General features: G+C 40.7%; 2 protein-coding genes and 1 pseudogene across 3 annotated transcripts in view; 2 read left to right on the top strand and 1 right to left on the bottom strand.

The window, feature by feature from the left end:
• EIF4E (eukaryotic translation initiation factor 4E) overlaps positions 1 to 15,348 on the bottom strand; it is a 113,199-nt gene extending 97,851 nt beyond the window's left edge. The window contains exon 1 of the mRNA XM_026015638.2: positions 15,012 to 15,348. Coding sequence (XP_025871423.2) covers positions 15,012 to 15,333 — 322 coding nt within the window. The 5' untranslated portion in view covers positions 15,334 to 15,348. The remainder of the gene's footprint in view (positions 1 to 15,011) is intronic.
• LOC112932658 (EP300-interacting inhibitor of differentiation 1-like) lies at positions 3,275 to 4,027 on the top strand (annotated as a pseudogene).
• The window catches only part of METAP1 (methionyl aminopeptidase 1), a 68,324-nt gene continuing 55,429 nt past the window's right edge, over positions 14,759 to 27,653 (top strand). The window contains exon 1 of one of the 2 annotated variants that reach the window (XM_026015635.2): positions 14,759 to 15,054. In XM_026015635.2, the coding sequence (XP_025871420.1) occupies positions 14,941 to 15,054 (114 nt within the window). In that variant the 5' untranslated portion in view covers positions 14,759 to 14,940. The remainder of the gene's footprint in view (positions 15,055 to 27,653) is intronic. The other variant, XM_026015636.2, reaches the window with a different exon arrangement.

Genomic DNA, 27,653 nt, shown 5'->3' with positions numbered 1-27,653 from the left:
AAGTTGTCCCTCACATTGACTCCCTCCACACCCCACTTAGGTTTTGATGCTCTATTCTGAGCTGCACTGGCCCTCATGCCTGCATGGACTATTTCCTCACCTCTTTAAGCTTTGATGCCCTGCAGAGGTGGGTTCCCCTCACCTTCCCATGGACACTTTTCTTATACTGCCTGGTGCTAAGTACTGAGAATCTCTTAAAAAAAAAAAAAACAAACTAAGTAGGAAGACTTGCTCCTTCAGATATCAAATCTTAATACGAAGTTATATTCAGTACGGTATAGAAGCAAAGGGATAGACAAATAGACTAATATCATTTAATAATGTCAAGACACAAATACACTCACAGATGGATCCTTCATTTAAGATGATAGCATGCAGAGCAGAAGGAAAAGGGTGGACTTCAAAAAATTAAGCTTTTGTGTCCTGTTTAAGGAATTGTTGCCTTCTATAACGTCACAGAGATGTTTTCTGATGTTATTATCTAGAACCTGTATTGTTTTACCTTCACATTTATATGTCCAATCCCGGGATCCCTGGGTGGCGCAGCGGTTTGGCGCCTGCCTTTGGCCCAGGGCGCGATCCTGGAGACCCGGGATCGAATCCCACATCGGGCTCCCAGTGCATGGAGCCTGCTTCTCCCTCTGCCTATGTCTCTGCCTCTCTCTCTGTATGACTATCATAAATAAATAATAAAAAAAATTAAAAAAAAAAACACTATATGTCCAATCCCAAGAAACTGAATTTTTACGTGGCTATCCAGAAAAAAAAAAAAAAAAAAGAAAGAAATATGAGCCAAATACAGAAGTCTCAAGGAAGTTAGACTTCTTGCATAGTGGTTAGGCACCAACAGGGAGTATTCCAAGAGAAGTTAAAGTCGAAGCTGCAGCTTTCTTAAGGTCTGACCTCAGAAACTTTAGCATTCACTTGATCCAACATGTTCATCTGTGAGGAAGATTGTGGTGGGGATGATGCAAATTGTGAAGTAGAGCCCTTGTTGCTTGAGAATGGAATAAAAAAGAAGTAGTCTTTTGGCCAGCAGATTGAAATTATAGGCCATCCATGTGAGATTTTGGAAGCAAGAATTGAGGAGAAGGAGCTTCTGGCTCTGTTTCCTAAGGAAAGTAGGCATGGCCATGATGTTATTAGAGGATAGGTTTAGTAATAGGGCAGCAGCAGCATTTGCTAACTAATCTCCCCAGACCCCACCTCTGAGAAGCCACTAGGTTCTCACTGGACCTTATCCACACACAGTGAAAATGCTGTAGTCATTTTAGCTAACACAAATTCAATATTAAGGTATTTCAAAAAATTTTTTTAAAGTGTATGTTAGGTCCATTGACAGGTGCCTATTCCATTCATTTATTTATTCTACAGATAGTTATTGAATGCCATAGCAAAGACTGGCTAGATGCTGATCGAACTCATATTCTCTTGTTTCCAGTGATCACATTTTCTAGCATCACTTGGAATATGATGTGGCCAGTGATTGACTTCTGGCCAGTGTAATGGGCTAGAGTGAAGTGTATCACTCCCAGGGTTGGCCTGTTAATTCTCATGTACAAGGATGCTTATGTGTCAGCCTATCCTCAAGTGATGATCCCAAGAATCTATAAGGTGGTGGGGATAAAAGATGGATCCTGAATCTCTGATGACTAAGAGGACAGGGCTTCCTTGGCTGACCAATAGCTGACTCTGACACAAGAGAGATAGAAACTTTTTTCTTAAGCCACTGAGTTTTGGGATTGTTATAGTAGTTAGCCATCCCTTATTAATACTAATGCAATGCCTATTCTGTACCAGCCCTCATTCTGGATACTTGGGACACAACAGCAAACAAACAAGAGAGACAAGCTTTCTGCTTTCACAGGACATGTTATAGAAGAGGAGGCAGACAATAAGCAGTAATCTTTTACATTCATATGGTGCTTTTTAGTTTACAAAGTATTTTCATAGGCACCAACTCATTTGATTTTCATATTTTACAGATGAAGAAACAAAGCTCAAAGATTTTCCTTATTTTGCACAAGACAAAGTTAGAAACTAGATACATGGAGCTCAGTTTTCTGACTCCCAACACATTGTTCATACCATGTTTTTTCTAATACAAGGATATGACAGGGCAAAGAAGAGTCCTTGTCAGAAAACTCCATTATTCAATTTTTTTTTTAAACAGCATATTATGTGGAAGTCTAAGAATTTTTATGGCCATACTGATTGTAAGAGCACAATGTAGAAGACAAAGTAAATGTCTATCAGCAGAAGAATGCGTATATTGTGGCATCTTCAGAGAACAGAACACTATATTATAGGAAACATAAACAACCTCAAGCAGTAAGTGTCAACAAAGATGGATGTCACAATCATAATGAAGAACGAAGGTAAGATAAGACTACAAACAATATAAAGCCACTATAAAATTTGAAGATAATCATGGGAACAATAAAACCAACTTTAGGATAATGACTCCCCTCAGGAGAGAGGGAGCTACCTGGGGAGGGGTACACTGAGCACTTCAACTATATTTGCCATATTCCATTTCTGAAGATGGGTGATAGGTACAATGTTGTTCTGGATTTTCTTCCATTTGCCCCTGTGGATATGTTCCACCCTTCTCAATCCAGCCCTCTGCCTTGAGGGGATTACTCACAGGGTCCACTTGTAGATCCATGGGCTCCTTATCCTTTTAGCTTTTAAAGGATTGGAAGGAAGGAGGGAAGAGAATGAGGTCTCAGATTCCTGACTTTAGGGTTGCTTTGGGTTGGTTAGGTCTCTTAGGCAACGATCACAGCTCCTGTCAGAGGCCCTCTCCTCCCAGCTCACTCTAAGTTTTGGTATTTGCCTGGGCCCCTCACTCCTTCAAGCCATTTCTTTCAACGGAAATCTTCCCCATTGTTAACTGTTTATTGCAGAGTTATTGCATTTCTGTCATTTTTCTGACACTGACTTGGGTGGGTTGGTACATAGTCCCTTTATGAAATCCTTCACTCTTCCCAAATTATCCATCTTGAGAATGTCATCTGCTTCTTCCTGGGTTCTAACTAATACACTAGGTACTCTCTCTTTCTTTCTCGAAACACACATACATGATTTTTTTTTTTTTTTGTATATTTGAAATAATTCATATTTACCAAAAACTTAAGGAAAAACATTTAGTGAGCACTTATATGTTAAGCATTGTGATTGTGGTAACGATTGGGAATAGAGAGAAAAACAAGATATAAACCTTCAGGTCACAGTCTAGCAAGAAAGACAGATGAAAAGAAGCGCCCGGCCGCGCAGCTCCGTCTGCAGGGACGCCTGGCTAGAGGTTGCGCCGCGAGTACGATGTCGGAGATGAACGAGCTGTCCGAGCTGTATGAAGAGAGCAATGACCTGCAGGTGGATGTGATGCCCGGCGAGGGTGACCTTCCGCAGATGGAGGTAGGCGGCGGGAGCCGGGAGCCCTCCCCGAACCCCTCCCGCCACGGGGCCCAGCCGCAGCTGGAGGAGGAAGGCCCAGTGCAGCAGGAGGCGGCCCAGCCAGTGGCGGAGCCGCAGGGGCAACGAGGCCTTGCTCACCGCCCAGCCCGGGGGAGCAGCCGGGCCAGCTCGCCGCCCTGACTTCGAGAGCGAGGACGAGGGTGAGGAGTTTGATGACTGGGAGGGCGACTACGATTATCCGGAAGAGGAGCAACCGAGTGGTGCCGGCTACAGAGTATCCGCGGCGCTGGAGGAAGCCAACAAGATGTTTCTGAGAACATCCAGAGCCAGAGAAGCAGCCCTGGATGGCGGGTTTCAAATGCATTCCGAGAAGACCCCGTTCGATCAGTTGGCTTTTATCGAAGAGCTTTTTTCACTTATGGTTGTCAATCGCCTGACCCAAGAACTCGGCTGTGATGAGATTATTGACAGAGAGTGATTCCATGCTGTTCAAAGAGGAGGAAGCTACTTGAGGAGAGACCCGACACATTCCACGGTCTTTTGGGCTCATTCCAGATAGATAGTAACGGTGCCAAGGAAAAAAGTCGATCTTCAAAGAAAATTGTTGTTGTTGTTGTGCAGAGTAGAATAGGGCAGTGACTGCGCTCTTAGGAAAGCATTGTTGGAGAAGAAGAAGAAACCTACCAGGACTGTGGAAATCTGTTTTCAAGAATGTTCCTGAAACACCTGCCGCTTAGACTTTGTTACTGATCCCGGTTATTTTCCTTGCATTGGGGAAAATGACCTTTCATATTTCACTATAAGGAATGGTTTTGCAAGAATAAGTTATGACCAAGACAAACTGCCAGTACAAGACCCCCACTGATACCAATTACGTGAGAAAAAGTAGTAACATCCAATTTAGGACACAAGATGTCTGAATCGTTTGGACTGAAAGCCTTCTGAGAGAACTCTGGAGGTTCCACTTTGTGGTCTGTCCAAGCCAGTGTTCAAAGGCTAAATTGTTAGTGTAAAAAAAAAAAAAATTGGGTATTCTTCACTATCCCAAAAAGATAAACCCAAGAAGAAATATGTATCATGTGTGATCTATCTCAAAATGTGTTTTCAAGAGGATCTGAAATTTTGTTTGTACATGTATCTTGATCATTTATAAAGCTACTATGATCTATAATTCAAGAAAATTTGTCTTGCCATTTTTAAAACTCAAAAATTAAGACGTCCGTAATTTCAAAGTTAGACATTAAAATGTATGTGAAAGAACAGACTATTTCTGATACTCTTACATACTAGAGAAGTTGTTTTACTTGCTCTCTGTTTTTCATTTAACTTACAGGTGAAGGACTTTGGTTGAACTTCATAATATAAGAACTGTTAAAGTGAAAATGTCAAGTAAAAGGAAAGCCCTACATCCAAAAAGAAAGACTGAACAATTATGCCCTCAACCCTTAAAGGTTTTAAAACCTCCCCAGAAATCCACCTCAGTATCTGAAGTTTCCCTCTGTCTCCTCCTCTAATTACGCTTGTCATTGGTTATGCACCAGCATTCGAGATAACAAAATTTCTTGTTCTGTGTAAAAAAAAAAAAAAAAAAAAAAAAAAAAAAAAAAAAAAGAAAGACAGATGAAAAATTACAGGCAATGAAGTATAGTGGTTTAGAGCAAGGAATTTATAGTCAGACTTTCAGACTTTCAGACTTGAGCTCAAGTCCAGGCTAAGCCACTTACTGGGTCATTGTGAAGATTAAAAGTGACCCCATTAGCATCTATACTTACTTACTATATGCTGAGCATAAATAGATGGATGCTGTGATCTCTTTGTGCTTAGCATAAATTAAGTCTTCAATAAATACTACTTAAAATTATTGTCAATTGCAACAATAGCACTTTATGCCTGGCTTAGAGGTAGCACTGAGAAGGTACTGATTAGCTAGAACTGAGGTCACTGAAGTTTAATGGGTGAAGTGATGTCTGAGCTGGATCTTGAAGAAATAGCAACTTTACCAAGAAATTAAGTAGGGAAAGGCAGTTGAGGCAGAGGGAACAGCATGTATAAGAACATGGAAGAATGAAATAGCATTGTGTGTTTAGGGAAACAAGAGTGGTTTGTTATTGCTGAAGGGTCAAGGCCATGGCATGAAAAGTAATGAGAGATGAGACCAATGAGTTAGGCAAGGGGTATACACAAAGGTTTGGGCTTGATTCTGCAGGTCATGAGCATCTAGAAAGAACTTACAAAACCTTCTTTAATACTGAAATAATTTCAAACTTAGAGAAAAGTTACAAGAATTGTAAAAAGAAGGCTGGTATACTCAGGTTCCCTAACTGCTAACATTCTACCACAAATGTCTTGTTTACTTTCTCTGTCTCTCAGAATATACATATATAATTATATATTCATATATATATATGCTGAATCAATACTGTAACTACAATATAACTGTCAAAATCAGGAAATTCTTAAGGATACAGTACTATCTTTGTATTTCCTTTACGGCAAGACCATTTTTTTCTTTTTATCCAAAATCCAGCCCAGGTTCAGGCATTCCATTTAGTTGTCATGTCTCTTTAGTCTCTCAATCTGGGAGACTTCCTTAAATCTTCGTCTTTGGGATACTGACATTTTGAAGAGCACAGATCATTTATATTGTAGATTGTTTTCTGTTTGGGTTCGACTGATGTTTCCTAATAGAATCAATTATGCATTTCTGCCAAGAACATCACAGAAGATATATTGTGTTCTCATTGTTTCATATCAGAAGGTGCACAAAGTCAATTTGTCTTATTACTCGTGATTTTAACTTTGATAACACAGTTAAGAGAGTATCTGAAAGGTTTCTCATTGTGAAGTTCTTCTTTTCTATATTTTTTAAAGGTTTATTTATTTTAGAGAGAGGAAGAAAGGGCATGCATGCATGCACACGTGAGTGGAGGGAGGGGCAAAGGAGAGAGAGAATCTCAAGGAGACTCCCTGCTGAGCATGGAGTCTGATGCAGGGCTCCATCCCATGACCTGAGCCAAAATCAAGAGTCAGAAGCTCAACTGACTGAGCCATCCAGGCACCGCTATTTTGTCTTTTTAAGTGATAAATATTTTGTAGGGAGTTCAATTGAGATGATGTAAATATCCTGTTCCTTAAGAACCTTTCACTTAGTCAAAGTGTCCATTTATTTTAGCATCTGTTGATGATTCTGGCCAGAATAAATCGCTGCAATAATGATTGCTGTATGGTGATTTTCTAGCTCTGTTATTCTTTCCATTATTTATTTTTTCTAGTTTTACTTTAATTTCTTAATTGAAGTATAGTTGACACACAATGTTACATTAGTTTCAGATGTACAACATAGTGATTTGACAACTCTATACATTATATTATGCTCATTACAAGCATAGCTACCATCTGTCACCATACAAAGCTATTTCAATACCTTTGTCTATATTCCCTATGCTGTACTTTGATCCCGATGACTTTATCCCTTTGTATAACTGGAAGGCTGTACTTACCACTCCCTTTCATCCATTTTGCCCCTTCCCCCCAATATCCCCTTCGGCAACCATCAGTTTGTTCTTTCTATTCCTGCGTTTTATTTGTTCATTTGTTTTGTTTTCTAGAGTACACATATAAAATGATCACACAGTATTAATCTTTCTTTGACTTATCTCACTTACCATAATATCTTATAGGTCCATCTATATTGTTACAAATGGCAAGATCTCACCCTTTTTGTGGCTAATATTCCATTGCATATACATATACCACCTCTCCTTTATCCATTCATCTATCAATGAACACTTGGATTGCTTCCATATTTTGGCTACTGTAAAGTAATGCTGCAATAAACATAGAGGTGAATATATCCTTTCAAATTAGTGTTTTTGTTTTCTTTGGATAAATACTCAGTAGTGGAATTACTGGTATGTATGGTATTTATCTTTTTAATTTTTTGAGGAACCCCCATACAGGTTTTCACCATGGCTGTATCAATTTGCATTCCCACCAATGGTGTATAAGGGCTCCTTTTACCCTGCATCTGTGCCAATACCTTTGTTTTTTTATTTTAGCCGTTCAGACAGGTGTGAGTGATATCTCATTGTGGTTTTGATTTGCATTCCCCTGATTAGTCATGTTGAGCTTCTTATGTGTCTGTTGGCCATCTGTACATCTCTTTGGAAAAATGTCTATTCAGATTCTCTGCCCATTTAAAAAAAAATTTTTTTTTTTGGTGTTGAGTTGTATAAATTCTTTCTATATTTTGGATATTAACTCCTTATCAGATGTATCACTTGCAAATATCTTCTCTTATTCAGTAAGTTGCCTTTCTATTTTGTTGATAGTTTCCTTTGGTGTGCAAAAAACGTTTTACGTAGGTTTAGTCCCAATACTTTACTTTTTTGTTTCTCTTGCCTGAGGAGATATATCCATAAATATGTTGCTACAGCTGATATCCAAGAGATTACTGCTTATATTTTCTTTTAATTTTATAGTTTCAGGACTCACATTTTAGTCTTTAATCCATATTGTGTTTATTTTTGTGTATGATGTAAGAAAGTGGTCCAATTTCATTCTTTTGCATGTAGCTGTCCAGTTTTCCCAACATTTATTGAAGAGACTGTTTTTTCCCCATTGTATATTCTTGCCTTTTTTGCCATAGATTAATTAACCATACAGGTACGGATTTGTTTCTAGACTTTCTATCCTGTTCCCAATGACATATGTGTCTATTTTTGTGCCAGTGTTATATACCACTGTATATATTGTTATCAAAATACCACTGTATTTTGATTGTTATAGCTTTGTAATGTATCTTGAAATCTGGGATTGTGGTATCTCCAGTTCTTTCTTGATTCCATTGATTCTTCAAAGTCTTTTGTGGCTGTATATAAATTTTAGGATTATTTGTTTTAGTTCTGTGAACAATGCTACTGGTATTTTGATTGGTATTGCACTGAATTTATAGATTGCTTTGGGTAGTATGAACATTTTAGTGATGCTAATTCTTTCAATCCATGAGCATGGAATATCTTTCCATTTGTTTGTGTCCTCTTCAATTTCTTTCAGTCTTAAAGTTTCAGAGTATAGGTCTTTCCACCTTCTTGGTTAAGTTTACTCCTAGGTATTTTATTCTTTTTGGTGCAATTGTAAATGAGATTATTTTCTTAATTTCTCTTTCTGCTACTTTGTTATTAGTGTATAGAAGTGTACAGATTGGGGATCCCTGGGTGGCTCAGCGGTTTAGCACCTGCCTTTGGCCCAGGGTGTGATCCTGGAGACCCGGGATCACGGCCCACGTCAGGCTCCCTGCATGGAGCCTTCTTCTCCCTCTGCTTGTGTCTCTGCCTCCCTCTCTCTCTCTCTATGTCTATCACGAATAAATAAATAAAATCTTTAAAAAAAAAAAAAAGAAGTGTACAGATTTCTGTAATTAATTTTGTAGCTTGTAATTTTACTGAATGCATTTATCAGTTCTAATAGATTGTTGGTAGTCTTTGGGATTTCCTATACATAGTATCATGTCATCTGCAAATAGTGAAAGTTTTACTTCTTCCTTTCCAATTTGGATGCTTTTTATGTCTTTTTCTTGTCTGATTGGACTTCTAGTACTATGTTGAACAAAAGTGACGATCATGGACATCCTTGTCTTGTTATCTTAGAATAAAAGCTCTCAGATTTTTTCCAATTTCTAAGTTGACAATCTGTTGTAAAGACGTGCTTACTTTTCCCACTCATTTGCTTGTTTATTTAATGTATTTTTATCAGTTAGGACTCATGGAATACTATTTTTTTCAGTTGGTTATCATCTCATACTATCATTATTTATTCTGGTGTTCAAATTGTATTCAGTTTGGCCAGTGGGAGATGCTTCGACTTGGCTACTGTGTCCTTCCTCTAGTCTCCATAATTTTTGTGCTCTACCTTATGTTCTGGTACAATGAGACTTTCCAGACTTGTACTTTCCCTGCTCTGCTCCTGGAATGAGCCAGCTCTCCAAGGAGATCGGATTCCTTTTAGTAGAGAATAGTATTTAGTAGAGAATAGTATGTCAAGATCTGAAAATTAAGCATGCTTATTGCCTCTAAGTATCCTTAGTGATCAGAACTTCATATACCTACATATACACATGTTCATATTATATTATCTATTAATCAAAACCTTGAGTTCATGTCAATATTTCTTTTTCTTTTTAAAGATTTTATTTATTTATTCATGAGAGACACAGGGAGAGAGGCAGAGATACAGACAGAGGGAGAAGCAGGCTCCATGCAGGGAGCCTGATGCGGGACTCGATCCCCAGACCAGGATCACGCCCTGAGCCGAAGGCAGGCACTCAACTGCTGAGCCACCCAGGCGTCCCACACATCAATATTTCTAATTTCAATACACCACCACATGATTCACCCTAGCCTTCAACTTATATATATATGTATATATATATTTTTTAAAATTTTATTTATTTATTCATGAGAGACACAGGGAGGCAGAGAGAGAGGCAGAGGCAGAAGCAGGCTCCTTGAAGAGAGCCTGATTCAGGACTTTATCCCAGGACCCTGGGATCATGCCCTGAGCCAAAGGCAGAGGCTCAACCACTGAGCCATCCAGGTGCCCCTCATTTCCCTTTTATGTACCAAATCCCCTATTTCTTTGACTGTGTTCTTAGCTTTGGCCTTCATGGTCCACAGATCTCCTTAGTCCTGACTATTTTCTTGCCAGCAACTCTGCAGGCTCTGGCCAACTTTTGACCCTGGCTCCCGCTCTCCAAGCCCCATATTAGTGAAGGATTTTAAGCAGTGGAAAGCCATGATCAGATTTATCTCGGAGAACAATCAGCTTGATGGCAGGGTAGATTCAATGGATTAAAGGTAGTTAAGAAGCTACTGTAATAGTCTAAGCAAAGGCTTAAAATGGCCTAAACTAAAGCTGCAGCAATAAGAATAGAGAAAACACATTAAAAAAATATTTAGAGGCTAAAATCTACAGCACGAGTGATTCATTTGATGTGGGGGGATGAGGAAGAGAAAGGGCCTAATTTTTAATTTGGGAGACAAGAGTAGGTAAGGATGTCACTAAGCCAGACAAAGAATTCAGGAGAAAAAGCAGATTTAAAGGGCAAAAGTGGCTAAATAGAAGATTGTTTCTTTTTGGCCAAGTTGGATTTGAAATGTCCATGGACACTGGAAATATAGTAGCTAGTTGGAAAGATGGCTTTGGACTTAGACATAATCTCAAAAGTTCTTCTCTTTCTGCAGAAGTCCCAGGAAACAAGTGCCAAAGGATTTTTTTTTTTTTTTACAGTTGAGTGATATCTATATTTTAAAGATTATTTGAGAAAGAAAGAGAGAGAGAGAGGGAGAATGACCAGGAGGAGGGGTAGAGGGAAGCTGACTCCCCACTTAGCAGGGAGCCCGGACGTTGGGTCCTGGGATCATGACCTGAGTGGAAGGCAGATGGCTTACCAACTGAGCCACCTACGTGCCCCAAAAAGATTCTTTATAAATGCCAAATTCTCACTGAGATTCTGAAGTCCCTTCTTTCTTCTGGAAGTGGGTTGGCTGAACTTTGCCCACAGGAATTAAAACAAGAATAAATGTCCAATCGGGACTTTGAGTTAAAATCTCAGAAGGAAGAGAAGAATAAAACAGGGACTCTGACATAATTTTGTAAAAATCTCCTATTTTGTCACTTTTTTATGGTTAAACAAAAGAGATCTGGATGATTATTTTAAGAATAGCTAGAAAGGTGGTCTTAGGAAGTTTATGTCACTCAACAGCTTGTTTTGTGGGGGGTGAGGAGGACCAAGGAAGGAGAAGCCAATGACAAGGCTGACTAAGTATCACGTATGGGATTCCTAAGCACTTCATAAAATCTATCCAATGTGATCATCGCAAAACTCTATGGGTAGGTTACTCTAGCCTGCATTTTGTAGATATGGAAAGTAAGCTTAAATAAGTGGCTCATGGAGGGGCAGCCTGGGTGGCTCGGCGGTTTAGCACTGCCTTCAGCCCAGGGTGTTATCCTGGAGACCCGGGTTCCAGTCCCACGTCGGGCTCCCTGCTTGGAGCCTGCTTCTCCCTCTGCCTGTGTCTCTGCCTCTGTGTGGTGTGTGTGTGTGTGTGTCTCATGAATAAAAAAAATATTAAAAAAAAGTAAGTGGCTCATGGAAACATGATTAAGGAAGGAGAGTTGGAGGTAGAGGTTTCAGCCCAGGTCTGCCTATCTTAATGCAACATCAGTGCTCTTAATTGCCCCACAGCATTGCTTTTCTAAAGGTGGAAGGACAGAGCAGCTACCAGAGCAGACAGCCAGCAAAAGCAGGAGTCTCCTGCTTTTCCAGTCTTTCCTAGCCTGAGAAGAACCCTGGGGTCTTTTGGACTAGAATTTTCAATAATTCCTGTTCCTCTATTTGTTTAGCTTAATCTGAACACAACCTATCAGGGGACAACAAACTGGAATTCCTCCAGATTGGATGGAAAAAGATTGCAAGGGATCTAAACATACTACAAGATATAAGGGGATGCAGTTAAGACTGACAAACCATAAGACATGACAATCTCAAACAGATATAGAGCTGTCAGGTAGTAGAAAAGGAATAGTACTTTGTGTTTTTCCTAAATCTAAGATGAATCCATGGCATAATCTTATGTGAAAATGTAGAATAAAAAGTTTTATCAATAACTGCAAATATGTGAACACTGAATATGCCTGTGGATAAGGACTGATGGTAACCAGGGCAAATGAAGCATTGATGTGTTTAGGTAATTGTAATGTGGTCAATTTGTCTTGATTTTTTCTTTTTTAAGTACTATTCTGAAAAAAAGAAAAATTGACAAATAATAGCAAACACATAGGGGAAAACATACAAATGTTGATAATTAGAGAAAAATGTTCAGCCTTATTATAAAAAAAGAATTTTCCATTTATCAAAATGACAAGTATCAAAAATAGATAATAACCAGCACTAGTAAAGTCTCAGGAAATAATATGTCAGACTAGTTCTGACCAGATTATAAATTTGTATATGCTTTTTAAAGGAAAATTTGACAAATTATATAATAAAAAAATAAATAGTGACAACCCTTTGATGCAGTAATTCAATTTTTAAGAATATATCTTCTGGAGACCTGGGTGGCCCAATAGGTTAAGCATCTCACTCTTGGTCTCAGCTTAGGCCTTGGTCTGGGGTTGTGAGTTTGAGTTCCATGTTGGGTTCCATGCTCCATATGGAGCCTACTTAAAAAAAAAAAAAAAAAAATATATATATATATATATATATGCAAAGTAAATAAGGATGCACACAAAGTTCTAGCTAAAAGGGTATTCACTGAAGCCTTGCTTATAATATATAACAATTATAAATAACTTAAGTGTTTATTATTAGTGAACTTATGTATGCAGCCCCCCAGCTCCGCTCTGTTCGGAGCAAATTACCAGCACAGTAGAATTACAGCAAATTATCCGTACAGGGATCCCTGGGTGGCGCAGTGGTTTGGCGCTTGCCTTTGGCCCAGGGCGCGATCCTGGAGACCCGGGATCGAATCCCACATCAGGCTCCCGGTGCATGGAGCCTGCTTCTCCCTCTGCCTATGTCTCTGCCTCTCTCTCCCTCTCTCTGTGACTATCATAAATAAATAAAAAAAATTAAAAAAAAATTATCCGTACAGTAGAATATTATGCAGACATTAAAATTATGTGGCATATTTTATTATAATTAAGTCAAAATTTTAATGATTTAATAATTAAATCAATAATAAATTAAATTATACTGTATTTAATGACAGTAAAGGAAGTTCACAATGCAATAACTGAAGAAAGCATGTAAAGATTCTGCCTGGAATGGTCCAGTTTTTGTTAAAAAATATTTTATATATACATATACACATGTACCATATAACGCACATGCATCTATACACATATATATTTAGTAATTGAGTTCTTCTTGCTTAGGTGTAACTTTTAAAAATGTATTTGAGGGGGCAGCCCGGGTGGCTCAGCGGTTTAGTGCCGCCTTCAGCCCAGGGCCTGATCCTGGAGACCCCGGATTGAGTCCCCGTTCAGGCTCCCTGCATGGAGCCTGCTTCTCCCTCTGCCTGTGTCTCTCTGCCTCTCTCTCTCTCTCTCTCTCTCTCTGTCTCTCATGCATAAATAAAATCTTTACAAAAAAAAAATTGTATTTGAGGGAAAAAAATGTATTTGAGGTCACCTGGGTGGCTCAGTCCATTATGCAACTGCCTTCCACTCAGGTCAGGATCCCAGGGTCTGAGGATTGAGCCCTGTATCCCTGCTGCTCTCTCCCCCTCTCCCTCTGCCCCCACCTCCTCTGCTCTTTTCTTCCTTTGTCTCAAATATATAAATAAAACCTTTTAAAAAATGTATTTGAGTTTATTACATTATTTATCTGTATTGCTTAGACAGCAAAACTTATTGAAAAGAGTCTTTCTCCTCTATCAAATACGTAAGATCAAAAAAATACGGATTAGATTAACACGGAGTTCACAACACTTAGCTGATGATCAGTAAGTATTGGTTCCTCTCCCTTCCCTGGTGGCAGGAGGTATTCGAGCACAAGTTAGAAAATGGCAGATCTGGGATTTAGTTGAAGAGATTTAGGCAACAAGTTGCATCAGATGACCTCTAAAGCTCCTTTCAACCCTGATGTTTCACGGTTAACAGAATTCTTCCCTATTCGCCTTTCGAACAATCAGCTCGGATAATAGAGAAGATGATTGCTTTCTTTTTAATACCCAGTAGTTGTTGTGTTACTAGCACTGTACATCGCGAGTGGGGGAGGTAGTGTGAGAAAACATCAGGCACGGGGGAGGGCTGATGCAAATCTCGGCCCAGCTCCTCCTGACAGCTCTCGGGCTCCCCTTTTTGTGAATGACTGAGTGGTGGTCCTTAGGCCTCAGAGCCGACACTACCCGGGAGAAACACAACTTTGAAAAGGGAATCACTTTCCTCTTCCAAGGAGCTGCCGGGTGGACCGACGCAGAGGAGCGAGGTGTCCTTTGCAGCTGCTCGCGAGTGGGGGGACATTGAGGACCCTGCGATCCCAAGGCGCGGCCGCGCGCTGTCTAGGTACGGAGAGCGCGGGACGCGGGGGCCCTCCCCGGGGGCCGCACCTGGCCTTCCCCTCCCGGCGCCGGGAGGCTCCGCTCGCCCGGGACGCGCGCGAGCCCGCGTGGAGCCGGTGGAGGTGCCCGCCCGGCTCCCTCTCGGCCCCCACGTGCGCGCCGCGCGCGGGGAGGCGGGGCCGCGGGCGGGGGCGGGGCGAAGGCGGCGGGCGGGGGCGGGGCGGGGCGCGGGGGCGGGGCGAGGGGGCGCGGGGGCGGGGCGGGGCGCCAGTTGCGCGCGCGGGGCGGGGGCGGGGCGCGCAGCGTGGTCTGGGCCGGTCGGGCGCTCCTCCTGCTTCCGCGCCCAGGCCCGGCGGGCCGAGCTCCTCCCCCGCCTCGGCCTCTGTCCCCTCCTCTGCCCTCCCTCCTCCCCCTCCTCCTCTTCCTCGGTGAGGCGCTCCTCCAGCAGCCAGGCAGCATGGCGGCCGTGGAGACGCGGGTGTGCGAGACGGACGGCTGCAGCAGCGAGGCCAAGCTCCAGTGTCCTACCTGCATCAAGCTGGGCATCCAGGGCTCGTACTTCTGCTCCCAGGTAGACGCCTGCTCTCCGCGGCGCCGCCGCCGGCGGACTTCCTCCCCTTTCCGCCTGCCCTCGCGGCGGGTCGGGGCGCGCTCCTCCTCCTCCCCCTCCCGGCCCGCCGGCCGCGCTTGCTCCCCCCGCCCCCAGCCGCAGCGCCGCCGCCCCCTCCCGCCTGCGGCGATCTCGGGCCCCTCGGACGCGGGCGCGGTCTGCCGCGGCCATGTGGGCTGCGGGCGGAAGCCGACTCGGCCGGGGTAGCCCGGCGCTGAGGGGCGGGCTCCCGCCGCGCATCTTCTGCCCTTGCTGGGGCCCGGAGGTGTGCGGGCTGCCCCAGACAGGTGGGGACGCCCTGGGGCGGGGCAGCCCAGCCGTGCGGGGCGTTGCGCGGCCGGGTGGTCCCTCTGGTCCCGGCGGGATGCGGCGTCGGAGGAGGCTCCTGGGTTCTGCGGAGTGGGCTGCCCGGGGTCGCAGACCGGAGAGCCAGCTCCAGCCCCACCTCTCTCCCTGTGTTTCACTGCCTCTCTGACACTAAGCACCCTCGGTGTGGGGATGAATAGGGGTCTGTAATCCGGTCTTTTGCCGTGGCCTCCAGAATTATTAATCTGGAAAGCCGTAAGTTAGTGCTATGAGTCACCTTTCTCATTTGCTGAATTTCCCACCGAGTGAAAAAAGTCAGTTCCATTAAGGTTTATGCTGTAAGGCCGCCGTGCATTCTAACAAGTTTTGTGCAGTGGAGCAAACCCAGCGTTGAGTAGTGTCCTGACCGAAACGTGTGCTCGTGTTTATGTTTACTGAAAAGTACTGGAGTTCCGGTTGCATTTGGGCACTCAGGAGTATTGGCAGAGCCGCAGGGGTATGACTCTTAGTTACAGTCCAGGTTTGGTGAAGAGAGACACATGAAAAGTTCAAGTATTAAATTAGTAGCATCCTGTGGGGAGAAGAGCGTGAACAAAGAGTCTGAAGGCCTGGTCAGGGCCCTGCCCTTGCCAAGTACTGTGCAGTCTTACCTAACCTTTTCTGAGCTCCAATCCTACCACTGTGCAGAGGGGAAGATAATACTTTTACTGACATGTTTCTTCACAGGTTGTTCTGGAGCTCAGATTATCCAGTGAATGTGAAATGCTGGTAAAACCTGAAGCACTTTTTTTTTTTAAATTTTTATTTATTTATTTATTTTTAAAGTTTTTTTAAATTTATTCATGAGAGACATAGAGACGTAGAGACACAGGCAGAAGGAGAAGCAGGCTCCATGCAGGTTGCCCGATGTGGGACTCGATCCCGGGACTCCAGGATCACACCCTGGGCCAAAGGCAGGCATCAAACAGCTGAGCCACCCAGGGATCCCCCCACTTTTTTTTTTTTTTAAAAGGCTGTCAGTACAATGCAACACTACCATATAAAAAAATGAATGGATGGAATGAAAACAAATACATGAGAACAATAAATACAGTAATAGGAATATTTTAAATATAAAATCTATAAACATAAAGACCTACGCAAAATACATAAATAAAACCTTCAGGTCACACCACTTGTAGTAAGCCATGATCAGAGATCCTAGCTGTGTTGTATACCTCTTGTTTTTAGATAGGGTATGATCCTTGACCTTGTTAGTATCATTTGGAAAAAGTTGCACATGAGGAGTGTTGTCTTTCTAAAAATAGGATTGGGACTACTCAGCATGTTAAACCTGGTATGAGTCTGTTTCTTTGAAATAATTTTCTAATTTGTTGAAGCCCATGTGGGACCTGTATTTAAAACAAACCCAATAATTTGCTTTTGGAAATTGTGTATCATCTGAGTAGAATAATGTGGTTTAAGTTCAGTTTAAAATTAGGTTGCCTTTTGTAATGCTAGATGAGTTAATGTGTACAGACACTTGTTGAGATTTTAAAAAGGTGCTGTGAAACCACAATCATCAGGCAAAGGTGATGTCCTCTTAGGCACGGTATTATTCGGTAGAAAGAACGCTGTCTCATTAGGGTTTGTGGAAAAATGCCAACACATTTGTGAAAACATGACACTAGGGCTTCTCCCTGCCACTTTTCTGATCATCTTCACTGGGAGAGGTCGGTCTTCTCTCTGCCTGCTTTTCTGGTCCCCAGCTTGGCTGCCTGGCCAGCTTGTGTGGGAACAATCTGAGAACAAAACTACAAGAGGCCATAACAGGTAAGCCTTTCCAAGTTACTTTCTCACACCACCTTCCAGATTTCCTTTAGAATATTTTTTTTAAACATTTTATTTATTTATTCATGAGAGACAGAGAGAGAGAGAGAGAGAGAGGCAGAGATACAGGAGGAGGGAGAAGCAGGCTCCATGCAGGGAGCCCGTCGTGGGACTCGAGCCCGGAACCCCGGGATCACGACCTGAGCCGAAGGTAGACACTCAACTGCTGAGCCATCCAGGCGTCCCTCCTTTAGAATATTTTATACAATCTGTAATTATCTCATTTACTTTCTTACCTGTTTTTTAACCAGAAGGTAAGCTTCATGAATACCTTATCTTGTTAACTGCCCTTATTTCTCAACAGAATGTTATGCATGCAGTAGGTGGACAGTAAATGTTTGAATCAGTGATAAGTGTATCACCAGGCTAAATAGACAAGTACATGCTGCATATTAATCATGACCCCTACCATTTACTAATTGTATGATTTAGGGCAAATAACTTGGATACTCTGCTTAATGTTCTCTTCTTTTAAAATGGGGCCATTGATAGTACAGGGTTTTGGTGAAGACTAAATTTTAACTCTATGTAAAATATTCTGCACATTAGGTCTTTTTTTTTTAACATTTTTTTAAAAAAGATTTGTTTAGAACATGTATGGCTTGGGAGAGGTGTACAGAGGGAGAGGGAGAGAATCTCAAGCAGACTCCTGAGCTGGGAGCCCATCACCAGGCCCAATCTCACAACCCTGAGATCGCAACCTGAGCCAAAATCAAGAGTTGGATGCCGAACCCACTGAGCCACGCTGGTGCCTCTCATTGTTAAGTCTTTTTATTGTTATACTGTGTTTTATACTTAAGGTAAAAATATTTTTTATCTAAAATGCATAATTTATTTTCTAAGTTTTTAAGTATTCTACACCTGATTTGGAGCTCTAACTCACAACCCTGAGATCAAGAGTTGCATGCTCTTCTGACTGAGCCAGCCAGGCACCCCTGAGGTGTTTAACTTTAAGAAAAGTTTTGGTCCTTTAAATGAGTGACATCTGTTTTACTTGAAAATCAAACTTTTCTGAAGTTTGATGGTATTTCCTTATAGAAGTGTCCATTTTTAATAGTAGTTTACTAAGTTTTTTTTTTTTTTTAAGAGTTTATTTATTCATGACAGACACAGAGAGGCAGAGACATAGGCAGATGGAGAAGCAGGCTCCCTGTGGGGAGCCTGATGCAGGACTTGATCCCAGGACTCTGGGATCATGACTTGAGCCAAAGGCAGATGCTCAACTACTGAGCCACCCAGGCATCCCAGTAGTTTACTAATTTTATTTTATGTTTTTAATTTTTATTTATTATTTATGATAGTCACAGAGAGAGAGAGAGAGAGGGGCAGAGACACAGGCAGAGGGAGAAGCAGGCTCCATGCACCGGGAGCCCGACGTGGGATTCAATCCCGGGTCTCCAGGATCGCGCCCTGGGCCAAAGGCAGGCGCCAAACCGCTGCGCCACCCAGGGGTCCCATCGTTTACTAATTTTAATAGTGGTGTGGTAGTTTACTCCTAGTTCCTAGGAGTCCATAAGAATATTTTGAAGATGAAGACTGTGCTTTACATATTTTGATTTTCTCTACCTTGTACACTGTAGACTCTCAGTTTATTAACTTAAAAGAGGTTGATGGGCCTAAGAAGGAGAGCAAAGAGCATTCAAGCCCTTGGTGCTCAAGGCAGATGCTATGTTACAGGATCAGCTGAGAAGGACTTGAGTGATTTGTAACCATTAATAAGATAAAAGAACTTAGAAGAGTGGAAGTGTGAGTGGAAGGCGATTGGGTTTATAGTCTGACCTGGGGTTAAATTTTTGCTACCATGTCCTTGGCCAACTTCTCTCCTACATTTGTAGTAGAGGGCTAGTGGTGTATCCTTCTCATGGAATTGAGGGGGAAGTGAAAAAGAGAGCATGCAAAGTACTTAGCACAGTGTTCAGTGAGTGGTTTTATGTTATTTATTTTAAAAGATTTTATTTATTTATTCATGAGAGACACAGGGATAGGCAGAGACATAGGCAGAGGGAGAAGCAGGCTCCCCACAGGGAGTCTAATGCAGAACTCGATCCCAGGATCCCAGGATCATGACCTGATGCTCAATCACTGAGCCATCCAGGCGCCCCCGGTGAGTAGTTTTATTACGCATGTAGCTTCATATCTAATACTATTACACTTAGTTATAAGGAAGGTTTAAAAATGTTTAGGGAGAAGATCATTTTTTCATGACATTTTAATTTTTGTTGTTTTTAAAATTACAAAGATAATTTTTGTTTCTCCATAATAGCTGTTGAAAAATAAAATTGTGAAAGATATTATTTATAGTAGTACCCAAGGAAATCAAACAACTAGGAAAAATCTGATAAAAGCAATGAAAGATCTTTACACTAAAAAATACATATCATTGCTGAGAGAAAAGCTAGAAATGGAGGTATATATAGGCATACATATATATATATGAACACGCATGTATATACACACGTATTTTACTTCACTTGCTTTATTGTGCCTTACAGATACTGTGTTTTTTTACAAGTTGAAGGTTTGTGGCAATCCTGTGTCAAGCAAGTGTCTTAGCCCCATTTTTCTAATTTAAAAAAAAATTTTTTTTTTTTTAATTTTTATTTACTTATGATAGTCACAGAGAGAGAGAGAGAGAGAGGCAGAAACACAGGCAGAGGGAGAAGCAGGCTCCATGCACCTGGAGCCCGACGTGGGATTCGATCCGGGTCTCCAAGATCGCGCCCTGGGCCAAAGGCAGGCGCCAAACCACTGCGCCACCCAGGGATCCCAGCCCCATTTTTCTAAATAGCATTTGTGTTCTTTTGTCTCCATGTCACATTTTAGTAATTCTCACAGTATTTAGAACTTTTTCATCATTATTTTTTAAGTTTTTTAGACTTAGTATAGTTGACACAATGTTAGATTAGTTTCAGGTGTTTAACATAGTGATTCAGCATCTCTCTGCTTTAGGCTATGCTCACCATGAGTGTAATTGCTATCTGTCACCATACAACACTATTAGAGTATCTTTGACTATTTTTCCTATATAGTACCTTTTATTCTTGTGACTTAATTATCTGTAACTGAGAGCCAATATCTCCCACTCCCCTTCACCCATTTTGCCTATCCCCCCGCATTCTTCCCATCTGTTTATGAAAATTTTGAACAAATTCTTGGAGTAGATTCTTTGAAAGAAGCAGTGGCAAGGAAAGATGATCAATTGGGTCTCAGGAAGAGAGGGAGTAGCTGGGCATCTTGTGGGTTGGAATTGGAAACCGAGGAAGGAATTGCCCTTCCAACATATAGCATCTTTGAAATGTGATTCTGCCCTCTGAAACTCTTTGTCCTTCTGTAACAAAGTTCCTGATAATGCGGCATATTTCTGGAACTCATTTTCATCATTGATGGAGATATTACCATATTATACTTTATAGGGATTATCTTTAAATTCTTGCATTATGTCAGAGATATTGCTCTGAGTTAGGTGATTGGGTACAACTATCCTAGCTTTTTATAAAGCTCATTGATCTTATAAAGATCATTGTTGGTTTGAGGGCATTGTGGTGGTCAGCAAAGATCTCTTTTTATTGACAAGCTTATATTACAAACACTTATGTTGTAGTTTTGGCATGAGCTATACTTATATTCCAGTAGAACTTGTAAAAAGCAAGGGTCACTTGGTTGGTAGATAAGCAAAAGTTGAACAAATCTTTAACTTAGTTTAGTTTTTTTGTTTTGTTTTGTTTTGTTTTTTTTTTTTTTTTTTTTTTTTTAAGAGATTGAAGGGCTGGTGGAAGTAGGTGTGATCTTATAGTCATACAGTTAGCATATAGAAGTTTTAATCACTTTTTTTTTCTGGCGTATCTTTTTCAGGTTTGGCATACAAAATTTTTAGTTTGGTTTTAATAAATTTGGTAGGGAAGACGTGACAGACACATTAAGTGCATACACCCAGTTAGTAGGTATAATGTAGGCAGGCATACTCTGTAAACATTGTGAATCTCTGCAGATCAAAGTTATAATGTAATGGGAGTATAAATATAATTATTACCCTTTCTGCTTGATCCTGAATGTCTCCTGACCTCACTGTTTTAACATGAAGCATTTGCTTATTCATGCTTGGGCAGGTAGTACTCCCAGCTCAACAATTAGGTCTTTTTATTTCAGTTTCTTTGATTGGTATCAGTCTTGTGTCTGGCTTTGAATAAAGAGCAATTCAACACGTTCTGTAAGCTAGGTCTTCTTTTCTCAATGTGTTTGGCAACTATAGTTGAACCTGGTGGAGGGACCCTGTGATAATTCTCCTGAATTATACATTGCAAATAAGTTCTCTGGTAGCACAGTTCACAATAGCTAAGCTGTGGAAACAACCAAAATGTCTATGGATGGGTGAATGGATAAAGAAAATGTGGTATATACACACAGTAGAATACAATATAGCCTTAAAAAAGAAGGAAGTTCTGCATTATGCCACAACATTATGCTAACTGAATTAAACTGGTTACAGAGGTATCTAAAGGAGTTAAATTTGGGGCTCCTGGGTGGTTCAGCAGTTGAGCATCTGCCGTTGGCTCAGGGTGTGATCTGGGGTCCAGGGATCGAGTCCTGCATCATGTTAAAGTGTTTTTATATTTAAAAAAAAATTGTCAGGCAGCCCGGGTGGCTCAGCGGTTTAGCGCCGCCTTCAGCCCAGGGCCTGATCCTGGAGACCCAGGATCGAGTCCCGCGTCGGGCTCCCTGCATGGAGCCTGCTTCTCCCTCTGCCTGTGTCTCTGCCTCTCTCTCTGTCTCTCATGAATAAATAAATAAAATCTTTAAAAATAAAAAATAAATAAAAATAAAAAATAAAAAAAATTGTCTCCTGTTTTTGTCTCCAGCAACTTACCTGTTTTATAGCAAGGTTCCATAGGGACTTCTTCCAGGTATATTAGAGCTGTGCCTTGTCTGTTGGAAAGCATTCCTGAAAACCCTGTCAGCTGCTAGTATGGCATTTACTTGGGTCATTTACTAGAGGTTCAGGCCTCTCTAGCGTTTAGGGTATAAGACACAAATGAAATTGTGATGTTAGTAATTTCCTTATTATCATGAAGAGGCAACGAGACTTCTCTGTGAACCTGTATTTAGTGATTCTAACCTTGATAAAAGGTGCAAAAGGGCAACCTCTTGTATCAGATTCTGAGGGTTACTTTATCTTATCATCAAGCTGAGCTTAAATTGTTCAGTAAAATAAGTAAATGTGAGTGCCATTAGATATGGCATGCCCTACCCCCCCATCAGGCATGGCATTTTGGGTGGGGGGATTTATTTTATTCCCGATTAATTTGCTAACTGGTACTGCTGATAGCTTTGACTATTTGGATACTCAAAACTGGTTCGCTACTAAACAAATGTAGAAAATATAAATGCAATTATTATGTGAATAATTTAGTACTGTTTTTGAATTGAGGTTTCATGTACCTTAAAGTCAGAATCTACATATAAGTATTCTCTTTTTTTTACTCAGTTGTTACTAGATTTTGAGTAGAATAAAAAAACGAATATTAAATCATCAACAGAATCTAAAAAAAGAAATACAGAAAATGCCTATATAATTAGTACCTAAGTTATTTTTTATTTTAAATTTTTTGGTGCAAAATGGTGGTTTTATTAAAGCACAGGGTTAGGACCCGTGGGCAGAAAGAGCTGCTGCCAGTACCTAAGTCATTAAAAAGAACGTAAGTAAAACCAGGCGGCTTCAATGTGTTCTTCTCATAAGAGGTACTTCTTATCCTGAATTTTGTGTTTATCATTCGCTTTTCTATATGTTTGATTCCTTAGATAATGCATTGTTTATGTTGAATGTTTTTGAAATTTTTATAAATGAAATCATTGCTAGTATTCTTGTACAACTTGCTTTCTTTAACATTATGTTCTTGAGATTCATTGATGTGTGTAGCTCTACTTCATTTTCATTGCTCGGTGGTATTCCAGTGAATTAATATAGTTTATTCATTTCTTTGTTAATAGAGATTTGGGTTGTTCCAGGTTTTTGCTCTTGTAGACAGTGCTACTGTAGACATTCTTATACCTACCCAGGCAAAAAATTCTTAAGTTACAGTATATGTATGTTCAGCTTTATTTTGATGGTGCCAAACTTTTCCAGTGTGATTGTACTTATACTGTTGTCATCAAAAGCTTTATATTGTTTCAAATCCTAGCTAGGACTTGAAATTAACAGACATTTGATTTTTATCAATGTGGTCTTTTGTGTTACTTATGAGTAACAACATCTGTTGGGCTATTTGTATATTTGTAAACCTGTATAAATTTAACTGTCCTCAAGGGACTTCTGATTACTTGCACAGACAGGAAGTACTTTTTAAAAAGTGATTGAATCAGGATGTTGTGCACCTGAAACTAATATGTGAAGTATGCTTTGGTTAAGAGAAAGATAGATCACAGGAAGGTGCTAAGTGAAAGTTAGAGACAAGGAGTTATTTTTTCTTAATAATTTTACAACTTAAAAAACTTAAAAAAATAATTTTACAACTTCATTTGTTTCTCTAACTTTCTTTTGTGAAAAATTTCAAACATGTAGAAAGTTTAAAGAAGAATATTAATAATTGGGATGCCCGTGTGGCTCAGCAGTTGAGTGTCTGCCTTTGGCTCAGGGTGTGATCCTGGAGTCCCAGGATCGAGTCCCACATTGGGGCTCCTTGCATGGAGCCTGCTTCTCCCTCTACCTATGTCTCTGCCTCTTTCTCTGTGTCTCTTATGAATAAATAAAGTCTTAAAAAAAAGAATATTTATAATTAATTGCAGTATACTTTAATCTAAATTAACATTTTGCCCTGTTTGCTTTATTTATGCTGGCTTGTGTGTGTATTGCATTTGTGTATGTGTTTGTTGAAACATTTGAGAGTAAGTCACAGGCAACATGACACCATACCATTAAATACTCAGTGTGCATCTTTTAATGACAGGGACATTCCTCTTTCTTAATTACAATGCCATGATTACATCTAAGAAAATTGATAAGAATTTCCTAATGTCAACCAGCAGTCAATCTTGTTCAGATATCTCAGTTATCTTCCAAGGATCTTTAATAATTGTATTTTTTTTTAAGATTTTTTTTATTTATTTGACAGTGAGAGAGAGCACAGCAAGGGGAGCGGCAGAGGGAGAGGGAGAAGCAGGCTGTCTGCTGAGCAGGGAGCCCGAGGCAGGGCTCGATCCCAGGATGCTGAGATCATGACCTGAGCCCAAAGCAGATGCTTAACTGACTGAGCCACTCAGGCACCCCTAATAGTTGTATTTTTTGCTTTTTGTTATTTTTTGGAATAAAGATCTTATCAAAGTTCACATAGCATTTGGTTGTCACGTCTCTCAGTCTCTTAATTTAGAAGAATCCTCTTTTTATTTCAGTAGGGGTTGCAAATAGGGATTACCATTCCAACCCCATTCTGTCATTTAATAGCTGATTTTTTTTCCTCTGAGAACTTTCTTCCTCATCAACTGGTTAATAAACTATGTTCCACTTAAAAATGGTGATATTAAGAAGGTATGTAATGATAATATATTGGTCACTTCCAATGATCACAAATGTTAGCTGTAGTTTTCTCAATTTTTAGTTTAGGGACCTTTGGATTTTTTCCTCTTTTTTTTTTCTTTTTCTTTTTCTTTTTCTTTTTCTTTTTCTTTTTTCTTTTTTCTTTTTCTTTTTTTTTTTTTTGAGAGAGAGTTTGGGTATGAGTGACCAGAGAGAGAGGGAAAAGAGAATCCCAAGCAGGCTCCCATGCTCAGCGTGGAGCCAGAAGTGGAACTTAATCCCACGACCCTGAGCCAAAATCAAGAGTTGGGATACTTAACCAGTTGAGCCACCCAGGTGCCCCCCTTCTTTCATTAAACATTAAAATAAGTTCAATCCTTATTCTTTTTGGTCATATTGTCTCAGTTTCCATCAGTGATACCACTTTCAAAGTGGCTTTTGTATCTTTTGGACCCTCCTGCATTAGCCTCTGCTTCCTGGCCTTCTGGCACAAGAGGAATCAGATTTACCTTGTAATTTCCCTATTCCAGATCTGGAATCAGTCGCATCTCTAAGCAGCTTTTGTTTCTGGTAGGAATGTCTTTAGAAATCTAGATGTGGGTGCTAAGTATATGTTATGCCCCCTTGCCCAGAGTATCCTTTGCCTGTAGGAGAAGGAGTAGTAACATCTTTAAGAGACTTTACTAATAGCTCTATGAGGGACACAAAACCTCTTCTCTAAGTAGAAGAAAAATGGTAAAGGTTAATGACAGGTCTCGGAAGACCTCCTGAAAGAGGTGAGTTAAGAACTGGATATAGATATAGTGAAAACATCATAATCAGAGAGATCTAAAGAATGTTAATAGTTTGGTTTATTATCTTTCCAGACTTTTCTATATGTACTGCATAGAGGTTAAGAGCATGGATAGGGGCAGCCCAGATGGCTCAGCAGTTTAGCAATGCCTTAGGCCCAGGGTGTGATCCTGGAGTCCCTGGATCGGGTCCCGTGTTGGGCTCCCTGCATGGAGCCTGCTTCTCCCTCTGCCTGTGTCTCTGCCTCTCTCTCTCTCTCTCTCTCTGTCTCTCATGGATAAATAAATTAAAAAAAAAAAAGAAAAAAAAACATGTATAGTGTCTCAAGGGGGCCTGCATTTAAAACCTGGCTTGTGGTGGGGGGAGGGGGAGCGGTTCCTGGGTGGCCCAGTTGGTTAAGCCTCTGAGTCTGGATTTTGGATCAGGTCATGATCCCAGGGTCCTGGAATTGAGTCCCACCTAAGCTTCGCACTCAGTAGGCAGTCTGCTTGAGGATTCTCTCTCACTCTTTCTCTGTACACACCCCTCCACCCCTGCCCCTGCATGCACACACATGTGCACATGCTTTTTCTCTCTCACAAATCTTTTTAAGAAGATTTCATTTCAGATTGCTCATTCCATTCTTTTTTACAAAGGTTTTATTTGTGTGTGAGAGAGAAAATACAAGTTAGGGGAGTGGCAGAGGAAGAGGGAGAAGCAGACTCCATACTGAGCAGGGAGCCTGCCTGAATTGGGCCCTGATCCCCAGGCCCTGGGATCTGACCTGAGCTGAAGGCGGTTGGATAACAGAGTGGGCTGCCCAGGTGCCCTGTAAATAAATCTTTTAAGAAACTTACAAACAAACAAACAAAAAACAAACCAAAAGACCCTGGCTTTGTGTTTTTTGGACATATTAATTAAACTGTCTGTTTTCTCGTCTATGAAATGGGACAGTAATAGCATTTATCTATCTCTTAGAGTTGTTGTTGTATGATTAACAACATTAAAACATACTAAGTCCCTAAATCAGCGCTTGGCACTCAAATGTGTTAGCTGTTTTTATTTTTTCTAAACATGGGCAGCCTAGGTGGCTCAGCAGTTTAGCACCGCCTTTAGCCCAGGGCGTGGTCCCGCATCAGGTTCCCAGCATGGAGCCTCCTGCCTCTGCCTGTGTCTCTGAATCTCTCTCTCTCTCTGTGTGTGTCTCTCATGAATAAATAAATAAAATCTTTAAAAAAAAAATGGAGTCATTGCTCTTATATGAAACTATACAGTTTTGTAACTTTTTTAAAGTGTCTTTTTTATTGAGGTGAAAAAACAAAAACTTTAGTATCTTAACCATTTTTAAGCATACAGTTTCATTAATGTTAAGTATATTTATATTGTTGTGGAACAGATTTCCTGAAATTTTTCTTTTTTTTTTTGAACTGAAATCCATTAAACAAGAACTCTGCTTTGCTCCCTTCTCCCAACCTGATAAACACCATTCTACTTTCTATATCCATGAATTTGACTATTTTAGATACCTCATATTAGTGGAATCATACAGTATTTGTCCTTTTGTGACTGTCTTATTTCACTTAACATAATACCCTCAAAGTTTATCCATGGTGTAGCATGTGACAGGATTTCCTTCTTTTTTAAGACTGCATAGTGTTCTATTGTATGTATGTACCACATTTTGTGTATCTGCTCATCCTTTGATGGACATTTGTGTTGCTCTCACCTCTTGGCTATTGTGAACAGTTCAGATGTCTCTTTGACCCTGCTTTCAATTAAAAAAAAATTTATTTATTTATTCATGAGAGACACAGAGAGGCAGAGACATAGACAGAACAAGAAGGCTTCCTGGGAGCCTGATGCAGGACTCAGTTCCAGGACGCCAGTATCACAACCTCAGCCAAAGGCAGATGCTCAACCACTGAGCCAGCCAGGTGCCCCCTGCTTTCGATTCTTTTGGCTATATATTCTAAAAATGGATTGCTGGATCAATAACTAGTTTTATTTTAATTTTTTGAGGAGCTGTCATACTGTTTTCCATAGTATCTGTATTAATTCCTATGGTTTACACAGTAGTTTACTGCCCCATAAGGGTTCTAGCTTCTCC

Source organism: Vulpes vulpes, chromosome 4 (assembly GCF_048418805.1).
Source record: "Vulpes vulpes isolate BD-2025 chromosome 4, VulVul3, whole genome shotgun sequence".
NCBI lineage: Eukaryota > Metazoa > Chordata > Mammalia > Carnivora > Canidae > Vulpes > Vulpes vulpes.
Note: the sequence above shows the minus strand (reverse complement) of the source record. Positions and strands in the feature narration are given on the sequence as shown.